Source organism: Hypanus sabinus, chromosome 10, assembly GCF_030144855.1.
Source record: "Hypanus sabinus isolate sHypSab1 chromosome 10, sHypSab1.hap1, whole genome shotgun sequence".
NCBI lineage: Eukaryota > Metazoa > Chordata > Chondrichthyes > Myliobatiformes > Dasyatidae > Hypanus > Hypanus sabinus.
In genome coordinates this window covers 161,129,971-161,147,282 of record NC_082715.1, presented here as the reverse complement: position 1 = coordinate 161,147,282, position 17,312 = coordinate 161,129,971, and the positions used below count along the sequence as shown (strand labels likewise).

General features: G+C 45.6%; 2 protein-coding genes across 2 annotated transcripts in view; one reads left to right on the top strand and one right to left on the bottom strand.

The window, feature by feature from the left end:
- LOC132401288 (zinc finger protein 214-like) overlaps positions 1-17,312 on the bottom strand; it is a 1,156,463-nt gene that overhangs the window by 904,229 nt on the left and 234,922 nt on the right. The gene's annotated exons all lie outside the window — the stretch shown is intronic.
- Positions 11,879-17,022, top strand: LOC132401285 (zinc finger protein 229-like). Its single transcript, XM_059983371.1, has 2 exons — positions 11,879-11,989; positions 14,958-17,022. The coding sequence occupies exon 2, from the start codon at positions 15,306-15,308 to the stop codon at positions 16,173-16,175; it is 870 nt and encodes a 289-aa protein (XP_059839354.1). The 5' UTR covers positions 11,879-11,989; positions 14,958-15,305; the 3' UTR covers positions 16,176-17,022.

Genomic DNA, 17,312 nt, shown 5'->3' with positions numbered 1-17,312 from the left:
AATGGGTAATGAGCTTTCAAGAATCACTAGATTTGGGAATGGTTCTGGCGGACTAGAACGTTGTAAATGTCAGAAGGGAGGGAGGCAGAAGAAAGGAAACAACAGGACAGTTAGTCTGACCTTAGAGGTTGGAGTCCATTCGAGACGGTTTTTCGGGGTACTTGGTGTTGCAGTCAGCATGGTTTCCTTCAGGGGAAATCTTGTTTGAGAAATCTGTTAGAATTGATTGATGAAATAACAGGCAGGATAGACAAAGGAGAGACAGTGGAAGTTGTTTGCAGAATTTTCAGATGGTCTTTAACAAGATCTTGAAGCTGCTAAACAAGATTACGGGAAAGGTACGACCATCGATCAGAGATTGGTTTACTGACAAACAGCCAGAACAATGCGAGCCTATTCTGTCTGCTGCAGGTAGTTAATGGTGTTCTGCTGGGGTCAGTATTGAGATCGCTTCTTTTCATGTTAGCTATCGACGATTGGATGAGACAATTGATGGCCTGGTGACCAACTTTGCAGTTGAAATGAAGGTAGGTGCGGGGCAGGTAGATTAGAGTACGACAGGTGTGTGCAGAAGGACTCGGACAGGTTTGGAAAACAGGCAGTGAAGTGGCAGATTAATTACAGTGTAGGGACTGTGGCCTCGTGTCAGGGACTCAGGTTCACTCAGCGTAATGTTGCATGAACGTTATTAGCAAAACATTCTGATACCACACGGGTTTCATTTTGTTTCAGACATTACCATTTTGGTACTACAAGTAATGTACATTTCCACGGTGGTGGGGAAGTGTTCCAACACCCCTCGCCATCTCTAAAAACCCTTTAAACCCCTACACCACTCTCCATTTCTGTAAAACCCTCCAACCCCGACAGCACTCTCCATCTCTGCTAAACCCTCCACCATTCGCCCTGGTGCATTCAGGCGACAGCTAACCTGAGGATGACACTCCCGGTGGCAGCTGGCAGGGCTCATCAAACACCTTCACACTTTCTCTTTGTAAACTTACCGATCTGCAGGTCTATCTTGACTAAACCTCTTCCCACTTGACTCCTGTACAGAAGCTATTCCCTTTTCTCAGTTCCTTCGTCCCCACCATATCTGTTCACAGGGTGAGATTTTCCTTTCCCGGACACCAGAGATGGTCTCCTCCTTCACACAATGTGTTTCCCTTCCTCCACCATTGATGCTGATCTCAGTCCAATCGGTTCTATCCCCTGAAGATCTGCCTTCACTCCGTCTTACAGTCACCTTAACATTGACAGAGTCCTTCTTGTCCTCACCTGCAGCCCCATGAGCCTCCACGTCCAAGGCATCATCCTCCACAACTCTCATCTCCAACGACCTTTATCCCACCACCCCACCGCCAGCTTTCTGCTTTCCACAGAGATTTCCCTGTCCATTCACCCCTCCCCACTAGTCACTTTCTTGGAACATGTCCAATGTAGAATGGGAGACAGCTTTATTGAGCACATTCGTTCCCTCGCAACGAACTGTATTTCCTGATGACCAACCATTGAAAATCCACTCTTCATCCCAATTCTGACATGCTGGTTCATTGTTCCAACAAGGCGAGGCCACTCTCTGGTTGGAGGATCAGCACCTTATGTTGCATCTGAGTCACCTCCAACTTGACGTCGTGAGCATCCATGTCTTTAACTTCCAGCTCAACCTCTGTTCCCTCTCCCATTCTCTCCTCCCTCCACTGCCTCATTTCTCGCTGGTGCCTCCTCTCCTGCCCTTTCTCCCATGCTGTCAGGTTCCTACTTTCCAGCCTTTTCCAAGCAATTGAGAAATGAGTAAGCTTGTCGGTGTCTATAACGGAATTTTTATCAGCTTTAGCTGAGATTGAATAAGAATAATCAACATGCGATTCTACTGGAGTGAATGCAGAGGAGAGTCAACACGCAATTCGATCGGATGGACATTGATTAGAAATCAGGAAGTGAGGTGAAGCAGACTAGGCGTCGGAGGAATGAGCTGTGGTGTTAAACATTCCTCCAGAACATTGTTGTCTAATGTGATGGACAAGTGCAAGCTTTACTGTAAGTTGACGTTGACTTTCTTTCATTTAATTCCAACGCAAAGGACTAAAGTAACAAATGTGGCATTTTTGCCGATATGAACTTGAATGTCCCCGGAACCTGTTTCCTTTTCTCAGACCGAAAAGGGTCTGGCGGTGAGTGAAAATATGGTGGAAAAGTGAAAATAACAGGTGGGATGAGCTTAAGGATTGGTAGGAGTGGAGGTGGCGGGGTGCGGGTGTCGGAGAGTCTGTTCCTGTGTTGTGTTTCTCTCGGGCTCAAAACCGGATTTACTCTTCCGCTGCCACCTTCTCCGATGTCCGCCAGCTCTGTAGAGTCAAGATCGAAAACATTGCGGCCACCTCCGAGAAGAGCTGAGATATGTTGTTTGTTAACTAGTTGAATAATTGTCGTGAGCGGATACTTCGCTGCGCTGACGAACAGCTCTCTGAACTTGGACTGAGCTACCCCATAAATAAACGTGTTTATGCAGCAATCTAATATCATCAGCAAGTCTCTGGTGTGTTGGAAAATGCATTCAGAATCGCTGTAATTGTTTGGATCCAGTCCGGCGATGGTGCAATAGAGGGATTCGGTAACACTCACCGACCACAGGATGACGAAGCTTCCGGAGACGGTGAGGAGTAAGATCACAGTCTGACTGACTGAGTCTGACTGACTGAGTCTGACTGTCGGAGCGTTGAACAGTAGTATTAACACGAAAGGGAGTAACGGCGTTAGGACGGGAGAAAGCCGGTCATATCCCACCCACCTGGCATCTGTACAGTAGCCCGGTATTTCAATACAGTCCCAGGGTATATTGTCAATCACTTTTACAGGATGATAAATAAAGAATTCGGGCACCTTATTAAAACAGAGCAGAACGCCAGACAATTAATAGGCCTTGCAATGGGACATGACCCTGTCAATTGATGAATTTCAGTGGGAGACCATTTTGATAACAGTCATCCTCAAAGAAGGACACAATCTTGGGGGGGGGGGGGGGATTGCGTAACTCAGAGCAAGTTAATGATCACTTTCCACCTTGCACTTCATGCTCACTTTCCACCATCTTCTTATCCTGACGTCGCATCCGTATCTTTTTCCAGTCTTGTTAAAGTGCCTCGGCCAGGAAAGTTGACAGTTTACCATTTCCCATCGATGCTGAGTTCCTCCCGCCCTTCTGTGTGATGCGAGCTAATGAGAACTATGTTGGGCAGGACCTGGGGAGACCAGAGACCGGGAGCAGCTGTACCTCACAGCGGACCTGCGAGAGTCATTTAAAGCTGAGTGGTTCGAAATTCAAATGGTTTATGTGAGGGGGAAAGACAAGAAACCAGATCTAAGAACATTGCATGATCAGAGATGTTGCAAATGCAGTCAAAAAGGAAAAGGAAGGAACAGGAAAGTTTAGAAAGTGGAAATTAGACAATTCCTTTGATGAATATGCAGCAATATGCAAATTAAACAGGCCATCCTAGTGCTTCTCGCCCGTGATAATCAAAGACAGATCTTACATCTGAAGAAAATTCTTTTCTCACTGTCCGAGGATGCCTTGTCTGACTTTAACAGAAGCTACTCAGTTTGCGCCACCTTCAAGTGGCGCCCAGGGCACGTCTGCCATGCCTCAGATCCACAACTGGGATACTGGAAAAGCAATTCTGTCTGACGCGTTGAGGACAGAAATAATAAAGCTGGATTCGAAGTATTTCCAGAACAGTGAGGGGTCATTCCTACCAAAAAATAACCGCTCAATGAACAAAACTTGGTTCAAGAGGAAATTGTGAAATGGTCGTGGTGAGGAAGTGACTCGCTTATGGCTGGTCCATTCCCCTTCTAAAAGGTCTGCATTTTGTATCTGTAGTCTTCTCTGTTCCCGGTCAGACCTTCAATCCTCATTGGAGTAGGAAAGTGGATTCAAGCAGTGGAAAGCACCTGAAAGGATCAGTGTTCAGGAAAATGCCAAGGATCATCGGGAATGCTTCACACCGTGGAAAGAAATGGAAAGAAATTCAGCTGGAGACAGAGGAGTTATTGACACAGTATTTCAGTCACAGATTGAGAAGGAAAAGCAGAAGTGGCGTGATATCTTGACAAGAATTCTTCACTGCATAAAATTCCTTACGACGTGGAACCTGGCTTTGTGAGGACACAGGGAGTCAGTTCAGCTGGACGATGACTCCAATGTAGGACATTTCCTTGGCTTACTGAAACTACTAGCTATCTTTGACCCAGTCGTAAAAGAACACCTCACTCATTTGTAAAGTCATCCTGGATCCACGTCTTATCTTTCACCGGGTGTCCAGAACGAATTCATCCACATGATGGCATCCACTGTTCGCCAGAGTTTACTGAGAAGCATTCATAAAGCCACGTACTATGGTCGCAGGTTCGACTCGACTCCTGATCAGGCACACCGTCAGCAAATATCAGAAGGAGTGAGGTATGTGGAAGTTGATTTTCGGAGGAAAACAGTCCGTGTTAGAGAGTCTTTCCTTGGTTTTATCCAGTTAAGCAAGAAGATGCTGAGAGCTTGGTTGGAGACATATTGAAACAGCTTGAGAAGGACGGAATGGAGCTATACAATTGTTGGTCACAGTGCTGTGACAACGCTGCTGTGATGGCTCGACAAAGAAGTGGTGTTCATGAAAGAATAAGTGAGAAAAACAATCTGGCGGTGTTTGTGAATTGCAACAATCACTCTCTCAACTTGGTGGGTTTACATGCAGCCAAGCAGGATACAACGATGGTCACGTATTTGGAACCATCGAAGCTCTCTACGTGTTTTCCTCTCGTTCAACACAGCACTGGGAAGAAACTCAAAAACGCCGTGACTGTGGTTGTTAAGTCGGAGTCCGAAACCAGGTGGAGTGCAAGGACAGAAGCAGTGAAGCCCGTCAACAAGTACCTTCAGGAGATACTACAAGTTCTCCAGGACATGATAGACAATGAAAACAAGACCAGTGAAAGAGAAAGTGACGCAAGGCAGCTGTGCAACCGCATGTTGAGTTACGATTTTCTGATTCTGCTGGGATTTTGGAACAAAGTACGCATTCGCATTGGCCGTATTCAAAAGAGGCTGCAGGATCCTAGCATGAACTTCAACGATGCTGCCCTGGATTTGAAAGCCCTCCGAGATCATTTTTATGATGAAAGAGAAGAAGGAGTCGGTCTCTGTCAAGAATGGAATATTGAAGTTGAAAGACGTCAGAGACGAAAGAAACGAATGGCTGATGGGAACTCGAGAGGCGCTGGGTTAACAGCTAGGGAGGAAATGGAAAGAGCCATGAAGGGAACACTCGACCGTCTTCACAGAGAAATGGACGAAAGGTTCGCTCGTTTGCATGACACTGACGCCAGGTTTGGGTGCCTTCTCGATGTCCAGGGACTGGGCTACGGCGCCGGCAGTAACGACCTGAAGAAGAAGTTTGAAAATTTGAGCGAACTGTACAGCTCCGATGTTGATGGACATCAGCTACATGAAGAAATTTTGGATTGCAGAATATTGCTATCAAGGAGAGTCAACATGAAAATATCAAGACCTGACGAGCTTCTTGAATTTATTGTTCAGTATGGAGACGAGAGCATCGTCCCCAATCTTCGCATTGCTATTCAGATAATGCTAACCATCGCAGTTTCCATCGCCAGCTGTGAGAGATCATTCAGCAACTTAAACTAATACTTTCAAATTTGAGAGCCTCCATGGGTCAAGGCAGACTCTGTGATCTTGCTCTGCTGAGTGTAGAAAGAGAAGAAACAGAAAAAACTGACTTTGATCACATCATAGACCAATTCGCATCAGTGAAAGCAAGGAAGGTGCGGTTATAATTTCATGTAGTGCCATAATTTGTTAATTAAGTGATTAATGAGCTTGATTTGTATTTTTGAGCTGATATTGTGGTAAAGTTATCTAAAAGATGGGTGTCAGATGTTTGGACAGGGGTGCAATTTCAGTGTTTGCCATAGGCACTATTTTCTGTAGTTACGCCCCTATGCGAATCTCCTGCTTTATATATGCATAATATATTCGGCACACTCATCCACACAGGTTTTAATGAAGTCACTGTCAAATCTGGCGTATTCATCCAGACACGAAGATAGAACTCTGAATTCAGTCCAGTCCACCGACTCAAAGCCGTGCTGTAAGCACTTCTGTGCTTCCCTTGTCCATAACTTGCCGGTCCTCTGCACTGCTGCTGTTGTTTTCCGTCTCTGGCAGTGGAGGGACAACCAGATAATCAAGCTTCCCAAAGTTTGGTCGTGGGATGCCACAGTAAGCTCTCTTGGTGGTGGTGTAACCGGCTGCACTGTCTTGGCTCCTCTGGTTCCACAATAATATGTTGGGGACAATTGTTTAGAGACTTTTTCAAGCCGGCCTGCTTAAAATCACACGAAATAATGATGGGGAAGGCATCCTGCCTGCTGGTTACTATGTTCAGCTCATGCAGAGTGTATTTTTGAGCTGATATTGTGGTAAAGTTATCTAAAAGATGGGTGTCAGATGTTTGGACAGGGGCGCCATTTCAGAGCTTGCCATAGGCGTTATTTTCCGTAGATACGCCCCTGCGTGCACTGTCGTTGTTTGCGTGATATTTTTCTCTCTGCACGTTTGGTGTTTGATGGCCTTTTTTTCTTTGCTTTGCGGAGAATTCGATATTGTGCCTCAATGCCTGAACTGTGGCCCGCTAGAGGATGGGGTGTTCTTTCTCCAAATTGTTTTGAGCTGTGGCTGAATTTTTTATCAGCGTTCACCATGGAGACTAAAATTATCCCACCTGAAACGTTCTCCTTCACCCAGTGACGTGCTTTGTAAACTTTTAACAGGGTAGAAAAGTCAAAGGATTTGTGTATGGGAATCTCAAACACAACGGCCCGTTAGTTCTGCTGTATCTGTCATTTCACCAGCGCCTGAATGCCGCCGATCCTTGAATGTGGAGGCGGAGATGCTGGAGAAGTCAGCACCCCACTCGCTGCAAGGAGAGACCGAACACGTGCCCATGTCCGTGATCTGATTGGATACATTGTCATGACGTTGATAGCAGTGAGATGTCATTCACTGGCTCTCATTTTGGAAGGGATTCACTCAGCCATCGCGGATACACCAACAGCTTCGCTCTGGGAAATGGCCGTTCACCTGCTCCGGGTGTGTGAAGAGACTCATTCAGTTAACCCACCTTGTGATGCTCCGGTGAGTTCACAATAAATAACGGCCACATTTCCGTCCGGAGTGAACAAAGAGTCTCGCTCAATCATCCCAGCTGCTGCAACACCAGCAACTTCACATCAGGGAGGAAGTTCAAATCAGCTCTGTGTTAAATGTTTAACCATCACTGTGACTGAAGGCAGCTGCAGGTTCATGAGGGACTGTCACTGTCAGATTCTGCAGTTCTTGTGGCTGCTCATCGCACCCAGGACTGAACCCTGGTCACTGAGCACTGGAGGAGTCTGTTCTGCTGATGTTAGCCTTAAACTAGACTGGCGTTTAATATTGTAGATCTGGGAAAGATAAATCAGTTCTGCATCAAATCCCGTGTCTCAGGTACTTACTGTCTCTGCCACACTCACAATGTACTCTAGAGAGGCCACTCGGCCCATCTGGTCCCTGCCCATGTTTTTGTTCCATATCATAAGAACATATAAGAACATAAGAGATAGGAGCAGGTGTAGGCCAATCGGCCCCTCAAGCCTGCTCCGCCATTCAACAAGATCATGGCTGATCCAATCTTAACTCTAGTTTTCACCGAATCCCACAAGGCAACAGTGCCAACCAACAGGGCACCATGCCGCCCATTTTATTTTATTATTCATCCCGCCCAAACCCATGTGATCACCCGGGGGGGGAAAACCGATTTGCCAATTGAGGAGAAAAATATCTGGAAAATTCCTCTCCGACCCATCCAGGCTATCAAAAACTGGCCCAGGAGATCACATGGCTGATCTAAACCTAGCCTCATGTCCACTTACCTGCTCACTCACCGTATCCCCTAATGCCATTTTTATCCAGGAAAATGTCTATCTCCGTTTTGAATTTATTGAGTGTAGTAGCTTCCACAGCTCTCTGGGGCAGTAAATTCCACTGCCCCACTACCCTCTGAGCGAAGAAATTTCTCCTCATCTCAGTCCTGGAACGGCATCCCCTTATTTTAAGATTATGCCCCCTAGTCCTAGTTTCACTCATCATTGGGAACATTCTCCCCGCATCCACCTGATCAAGCCCCTTCACAATCTTATATGTTTCAATAAGATCGCCTCTTATTCTTCGGAACTCCAATGAGTAGAGTCCCAATCTACTCAACCTCTCATCAGACATCAACCCACCCATCCCCGGAATTAACCTAGTGAACCTTCTCTACACTGCCTCGAGAGCCAGTATGTCCTTTCTTAAATATGGACACCGGAACTGCACGCAGTACTCCAGGTGTGGTCTCACCAATACCCGGTACAACTGCAGTAAGACCTCCCTGTTCTTATACTCAATCCCCCTAGCAATAAAAGCCAGCATTCCATTGGCCTTCTTGACCACCTGCTGTACTTGCATACTAACTTTTTGTGTTTCCTGCACCAGGACCCCCAGATCCTTTGCACAGAAGCACTTTCCAGTTTCTCTCCATTTAGATAATAACTTGCTCTATTATTTTTCCTGTCAAAGTGCAAGACTTCACACTTGTCAGTATTATATTTCATCTGCCAAATGTCTGCCCAATCACTCAGCCTATCTATGTACCCCTGCAGGGTTTCAATGCCCTTGGCACTCATTACACTCCCTCCCATCTTTGTGTCATCAGCAAACTTCGATACGTTGCACTTAGTCCCTTTCTCCAAATCATTAATATAGATTGTAAAGAGTTGGGGTCCCAACACCAACCCCTGCGGAACACCACTAGTCACCAACTGCCAGTTTGAGAATAAACCATTTATCCCAACTCTCTGTTTTCTGTTAGAAAGCCAATCCTCCACCCATGCCAGAATATTATCCCCAATCCCATGATTTTTTTACTTTAAGTAGTAATCTTTGGTGTGGCACCCTGTCAAATGCCTTTTGGAAGTCCAAATACACCACATCCACTGGTTCCCCTTTATCTACCCTATATGTTATGTCCTCAAAGAACTCCAACAAATTTGTCAAACATTACTTCCCTTTTGTAAAGCCATGCTGACTTTGTCCTATTAAGCTATGTTTATCCAAATGCCCTGTTACTGTTTCCTTAATTATCGATTCCAACATTTTGCCAACCACAGATGTTAGGGTTAGGCTAACTGGCCTATAATTCCCAGCCTTCTGTCTATTGCCCTTTTTAAATAAAGGAGTTATATTAGCATTTTTCCAATCTGCCGGGACCATTGCCGAGTCCAGCGAGTTTTGAAAAATTATCACTAATGCATCCACAATCCCGACCGCCACTTCCCTTAAGACCCTAGGATGCAAGCCATCCGGTCCAGGGGATTTATCCACCTTCAGTCCCATTAATTTATCAAGTACCGTTTCCTTGGTGATTTGAATCGTAGTTAGCTTCTCTCCCCCTAGAGCCCTCTGTTTATCCAGTGTTGGGATATTTTGAGTGTCCTCTACTGTGAAAACTGATACAATATATTTGTTCAGCGTTTCCGCCATCTCCATCTCCCCTGCCATTAATTTCCCAGTCTCATCTTCTAAGGGACCAACATTTACTTTAGCCACCCTTTTTCTTTTTATGCAACTATAAAAACTCTTACTATCTGCTTTTATGTTTTTCACCAATTTACTTTCATAATCTATCTTCCCCTTCTTAATCAATCTTTTTGTTATTTGCTGCTGATCTTTAAAAGCTTCTCGATCTTCAATCTTCTCACTAGATTTAGCTACCTTATATAACTTTCTTTTTAGTCGTATACTTTGCTTTATTTCTTTACTTAGCCACGGATAACTATTTTTTTCTTTTGCACCCTTTTTCCAATGGAATATATTTTTCTTGATAGTTGTAAAATAACTCCTTAAATATACACCACTGATCAAGTACCGATCTACCCTTTAATCTATTTTCCCAATCCATCTTAAGCAATTCCGCTCTCATACCATCATAGTCTCCTTTATTTAAACTCAGTACGCTTGTTTGAGATCCAAACCTCTCATCCTCTAATTAAATATGGAATTCGACCATGTTATGGTCACTCATTCCAAGGGGATCCTTTACTAGGACATTTTTTATCAGTCCTGTCTCATTACACAGGACCAGATCTAAGACTGCTTGCCCCCTTGTCGGCTCAGTAACGTATTGTTCAAGGAACCCATCCCGAATACACTCAATAAACTCTTCTTCAAGGCTGCCGTGTCCGACTTGATTAGTCCAGTCAATATGAAAGTTTAAATCCCCCATAATTATAGCTGTTCCCCTATTAAAGCCCAAATTATTTCCTGATTTATGCTCCGACCAACTGAGTTACAGCTGTTTGGAGGCCTATAGACTACTCCCACCACTGTTTTTTTCCCTTTACTATTTCTTATTTATACCCAATTTGTTTCGTTATCCTGATCCTTTGAACCAATATCATTTCGCTTTATTGCAGTGATTTCTTGCTTTATTAACATAGCCACCCCACTTCCTTTTCCTTCTTGCCTGATATATATTTGATATATATCAATATATCAAAATCTTTCCCTGCCGTTCTCCTCTCACTCTCCCTGTGATTACAGGTTGCAACTAGCCACCACTCCGTGAGATAGGAGATTTCACTTGAATTTCATAGAAATCTACATTACAGACCCTTTGGCCCACAACGTTGTGCTGATCATGTAACGTACTCCAGAAGCTGCCTAGAATTACCCTACCGCATAGCCCCCTATTTTCCTAAGCTCCATGTACCTATCTAAGAGTCTCTTAAAAGACCCTATCATATCTGCCTCCACCACCGTCGCTGGCAGTGCATTCCACACACACATGCCACTCTTTGTTTAAAAAAAATTAGCTCTGACATCTGCTCTGTACCTGCTTACAAGCACCTTAAACCCATGACCCCGAGTATTAGCCGTTTTAGCCCTGGAAAAAAGCCTTTGGCTATTCACACGACCAATGCCTCTAATCATCCTATACGCCTGCATGATTTTCGCTGGGCTGAATAAGACGATGATCTCACTGTGGTTTTGACGTTCCCCAGGGCTCTGGACTAAGGCGGTTAAATTCCTTCTCCCCAGCTCTTTTTATTGTTTTGTGTCATTTTCACTAATTTCAAATGACAGCTGGGTTGTTGCAATGCATCTCTGAAGTCTGACAGCAGACAAGCGAGTGATTCTTCGATGGAGCAGAGTCAGAAACCAAAGAGTTGCCAGCCTGAGTCAGGCCTTTGGGGCTCCAGAGAGAGATGGGGCTGGAGTTTACAAAGAGGAGGAAGAAGAAGAATCAGACCAGCAGGATATGGCTACAACTGAAAGATCAGAAACATTTGGAAACTGGTTGGTCGAAAATAAAAGGTGGTTAATTTCTGCAAAATACTGGATGAAATCAGCAGATCAGGCAACAAATGTAGAGAGAAGTTAAAAGGCAACATTTAGGCCGAGCCCCTTCGGCATGCCTAAATTGTGCACTTTTCGGCTTAGCTGCTGCCTGAACCGCAAAATTCCTCCAGCCTTGTGTATGTGCGCGTCTCTGTATTTTCAGCAACTACAGAATCTCTTCTGTTTTACACCTGTATTTGTAAGAGGATTATACTTTGGCATTAGATATACGTTGTAATTCAGTATATTGTTCATGGGATACGTTTTCTGCGTTAAAACCGCTGTTGAGTTATCTACACACACAAAAAAAGCTGAGGTATGGACATGAAACCGCTTCTTACAGGAACCTTTAATGGTACCGGGATTACCCAGAAAGCCTGGCGTGAAAACTTCCGCCGTCGCTGCAGCATCGATCGAATGCGCATGTGTCAGGGTTGTTGACGTCCCCGAATATCACGCATGCGCGCCGTACACAAAAGGCCTCGGGGATATCGACGGGAGGTAAGATGAGCTCTCTGGGCAGGTTATTTCAGCGCCGACTGAGGTGCGATTGCTGTAAAGTCCGCACACCGTGACACGCAACCCCGGGACAGTCCTGCTCTCGTCCCTCTCTCTCAGCCCCACGATCCGGACACGGGCCCCGGGGAGCTTCCGGCTGCTGAGGGAATGGGAACCGATGGGTCTCTCAGACAGAGCTGAGCTCCAGCTGTCTAAACGCAAGGATTAGGAACTCGGGAAAAGGGGACAAAATCTCTTACATCACCAGTTGGGAAAATCACCTTTGTTCTACCTCCCATCACAAACAAGAGAAAATCTGCAGATGCTGGAAATCCAAGCAACACACACAAATTGCTGGAGGAACTCAGCATTAGTACTCTTTTCCATAGATGCTGCCTGGCCTGCTGAGTTCGCCAGCATTTTGTGTGTGTTGCTTGTTCCACCCTCTCTTGTTCTGAACTTTTCTACCTGTGAGAACATGTTTTAACCCATTCTCTCTGGGTACTAACGATATCAAACACCTTTGCCCTGGGCAACAAGTAGTTTTCACATCACAAATGTGCCAGACTCCAATGAGACAGACTACTGTCCTTCCCTTCATATTCATTGGCATTGTCATCACTGAGTTCACCACTGTCAGTCACCTGGGGGAGGGTTCAGCGGAAATATTTATGTACAATACAGAAACTGGTGTTACCTGTGTGTATTATGGTGATGGAAAAGTTGCTGGCGAATTTGCAAGTGATACTGAGGACTGTTGTAGAAGAAAGGGATCTGGGAATACGGGTCCATAATTCACTAAAAGTGCTGTCACAGTTAGGCAGGGACAGAAAGAAAGATTTTGGCACATTGGCCTTCACAAACCAGAGTACTGAGTACAGGAGATGGATGTTATGTTGACTTTGTACAAGACATTGATAAGGCCTAAATTGGAGTTTTGTGTGCAGGTTTGGTCACCAGTCTACAGGAAAGATTTAAAAGAGGTTGAATGATTTCAAGGAAAATTCACAAGGATGTTGCAAGTTCTGGAGGACTTGGGTTAAAAGGAAATATTGAACAGGTCAGGGCTTTATTCCTTGGAACGTAGAAGAGTGAGCGGAGATTTGATAAAGTACCCCATGCAAGGCTTATTGAGAAAGTAAGGAGGTATGGGATCCAAGGGGACATTGATTTGTGGATCCAGAACTGGCTTGCCCACAAAGGCAAAGAGTGGTTGTAGATGGGTCATATTTTGCATGGAGGCCAATGATCAGTAGTGTGTCTCAGGGATCTGTTCTGGGACCCCTACTCTTTGTGAATTTTATAAATAACCTGGATGAGGAAGTGGAGGGATGGGTTAGTAAGTTTGCTGATGACACAAATGTTGGGGGGTGTTGTGGATATTGTGGTGAGCTGTCAGAGGTTACAGTGGGACATTGATAGGATGCAAGACTGGGCTGAGAAGTGGCAGAACGAGTTCAACCCAGATAAGTGTGAGGTGGTTCACTTTGGTAGGTCAAATATGATGGCAAAATATAGCATTTGTGGTAAGACTCTTGGTAGTGTGGAGGATCAGAGGGATCTTGAGGACATAGGACACTCAAAGCCGCTGCACAGGTTGACTCTGTGGTTCTGTGGCCTTCGTCAATCGCGGGTTTGAGTTTAGGAGCCGAGAGGTAATGTTGCAGGGAGATAGGACCCTGGTCAGACTCCACTTGGAGTACTGTGCTCAGCTCAGAAGGATGTGGAAGCCATTGAAATGGTGCAGAGGAGATTTACAAGAATGTAGCCAGGATTGGGGAGCATGCCTTATGAGAATAGGTTGAGTGAACTTGGCCTTTTCTCCTTGGAGCGATGGAGGAAAAGAGGTGACCTGATTGAGGTGTATAAGATGATGAGAGGCATTGACTGTGTGGATAGTCAGAGGCTTTTTCCCAGGGCTGAAATGGTTGCCACAAGAGCGCACAGGTTTAAGGTGCTGGGGAGTAGGTACAGAGGAGATGTCAGGGGTAAGGTATTTTACACAGAGAGTGGTGAGTGCATGGAATGCTCTGCCAGTGGCAGTGGTGGAGGCGGAAACTATAGGGTCTTTTCAGAGACTCCTGGAGCTTAGAAAAATAGAGGGCTATGTGTAAGCCTAGGTAGTTCTAAGGTTAGGACATGTTCAACGCAGCTTTGTGGGCCAAAAGGCCTGGATTGTGCTGTAGGTTTTCTAGGTTTCTGTGTTTCAAAATTATGAGGGGTATAGATTCCGGTTTTTTCCACAGATTGGATGGGACTACAAACAGAGGCCATGGGTTCAGGGTGAAAAGTGAAACATTAAGGGGAACATGTGGGGAAACTTCTTCACACAGGCAGTTCAGGCAACTGGTGCATGCGAGCTCCATTTCAACATTTAGGAGGTTTGTATAGGTACCTGGATGGTAGGGGTAAAGGAGCAGACAGTTTAAATAATTCAGCACACACTAGATGGGCCAAAGGGCCTGTTTCTGTGTTGTACTATGACTGTGAGAAAGTTCTGAAATAATACCACTAAATAGTAATCCTAAAAATAATAATGCTAATAATTCTTTTTAACAGCTTTGCATGGCGTTAAAACTGTGGCTCTTTATATTAACAGTACATAAAAGAAAATCCCAGCTGCACATCAACAAAGGCTATTTGTGTGAGAGTGTTTCAGTTACTGTGGGGCCAGGAACCCATGCAGCTCAGTGGGAACAGGGAATAATACCAATGGAGAGAGTCAAACTGAGCCAGGTCACAGATTGGAGACGGCAGAAATGCCCCATTCTTATAGAGACCAGAAGAACGTCAGAGAGTTTGATGGTCATTCCAGATACTAGCACTGTGCCCAGTTAGATGATTTCTCTCTCCAACTTGGGTTGAACCTCACTGTAACAGTGTGATGCCAGATCACACCTTGACAACTCAAGTGATCTCATCCGAAATGTTGTCCTTCACCCATTGATGGATTTTGTGAATCCTTTTACAGGTTAAAGACGACAACGAATTTGTCTACATCAACTAATCTGGAACACAACACACCAGTTTCACTGTCTCTGTCCAGATATTTAAGGAGTGGAGCAAGGGATTCACTCGATCATCTGACCGACTGGCGTGCCTGTCATTTTACACAGGGAGAGGCCATTCAGCTCTTCAAGGTTGTCTCATGAAGGTACATCAGCAAGTTCACACTGAGACAAGGCCATTCACCCTTTCTGTGTGTGAGCAGGGATTCAGTCGGTTTTCCCACCTGTGGACACACCAGTCAGTTCACACTGGACAGAGGCTGGTCATCTGCTGAATTTGTGGGGAAGGATTCACTCGGTCATCTGACCTAATGGCTCACCAGCGAGTTCACACTGGAGAGAGGCCATTCACTTGCTCGGACTGTGGGAAGGGATTCACTTGCTTATCTAAACTGAAGGTACATCAGAGAGTTCACACTGGGGAGAGGCCATTCACCTGCTCAGAGTGTGGGAAGGGATTCACTCGGTCATCTTACCTAATGGCACATCAGCGAGTTCACACTGGAGAGAGGCCGTTCACCTGCTCGGACTGTGGGAAGGGATTCACTTGCTCATCCCAACTGAAGGTACATCAGCGAGTTCACACTGGAGAGAGGCCATTCACCTGCTCAGAGTGTGGGAAGGGATTCACATTGTCATATCACCTACTGAGACACCAGTCAGTTCACACGGGGGAGTGGCCATTCACTTGCTCAGTCTGTGGGAAGGGATTCACTGAATCATCTTTCCTACAGAGACACCAGTCAGTTCACACTGGGGAGTGGCGGTTCACCTGCTCAGTCTGTGGGAAGGGATTCAATCGGTCATCTCACCTACTGATACACCAGTCAGCCCACGCAGGGAAATGGCCGTTCACCTGCTCAGACTGTGGGAAGGGATTCATTAAGTCATCTCAACTGAAGGTACATCAGCGAGTTCATACTGGGGAGAGGCCATTCACCTGCTCAGAATGTGGTAAAGGATTCACTCAGTCATTCCACCTACAAGCACACTGGTCAGTTCACACTGGGGAGCGGCCGTTTACCTGCTCAGACTGTGGGAAGGGATTCATTTCGTCATCTCAACTTAAGGTACATCAGCGAGTTCACACTGGGGAGAGGCCGTTCACCTGCTCAGTATGTGGGAAGGGATTCACTCGCTCATCCCAACTACAGAGACACCAGCGAGTTCACACTGGGTAGAGGCCAATCTGCTGCTCAAACTTTGGAAAAAGATTCTCTCAGCCAAATCAAACAAGTGTGCATCGTTGAGTTCACACTGGGGAGAGGCCGTTCACCTGCTGTTAATGTGGGAATCAATTCACTCAGTCATCTGACCTTATGTAACTCTGGATTCGGCTAGCAGCTTAATAAAGGGGTTATAGACCCACGGCCCAATCAAACTTTAGAAATCTCGTTTGGTGGATGCTGCGTGATGTGGCCCTTGTTAGAAATCAGTACCCTGAAATAACAAACAGCACACAATATGTGATTAAACGATTCTGCTTTATCATTCTTTCTTTGACTACAGGGTTAGTAAAGAAAGCAAAAAAAAAAGAAAAAGGGCCCACTTTCTCCATTCGCGTCTTCTCATCACTCCCGGCAAAAGGCCACGAATATCTCTCTCTCTTCCAGACTCACATTACTCTCATTCGATAGTTCCACACTCCAAAACCCTGCTATCTCTAGTCGTAACCTAAACATTGCTGCTACAGAGAAGCCATTACCTCAGCTTTGAAACATTACAGAGAGGCCATTACATTAGCAGTGAAACCTTACAGCGTGTTACACTTGGGACACACTACCAGGTTCACACTGGGGAGAAAGTTTCAATCAGCTGGATATTTGACCATCACTGTTGCTGAATGCTGTTTCAAGAGTGACTGTCGGTGCTGAACTCTGCAATTATTGCTGCTGCTCACCACACCCAGTTCTGCACCCTGGTCACTGGGCACGGGAGGAGTTTCTTCTGCTGTACATTCACCTTTCATGGGACTGGAGTTTAATATTCTGGATCTGAGACAAATAAATCATTTCTGTTTTAAACACTGTTTCTGGTACTTAGTGAATTTATAACACACCTTGTCCGGTCAGGAGCCCGCATTCCGGGTCTTGATCCAGTCCGTGGACTCTAGACTCCGGGTCTTGCAGCCGTCCCTCCTTTCACCCTTAAGCCCAAATAGGATCAACTTGGCTTAAGGAGGCGCACCTGATGCCTGTCAGCTGGCAGGTGTATATAAGGGGCTCTGGGACTGAGTCCAGTTGGGGGGTGGTCCTGTTGTACCCGCTATTCCGTCCGGTTTGCCTTGTTCGCGCCATTGTGCTGTTCGCCTGGCTGTC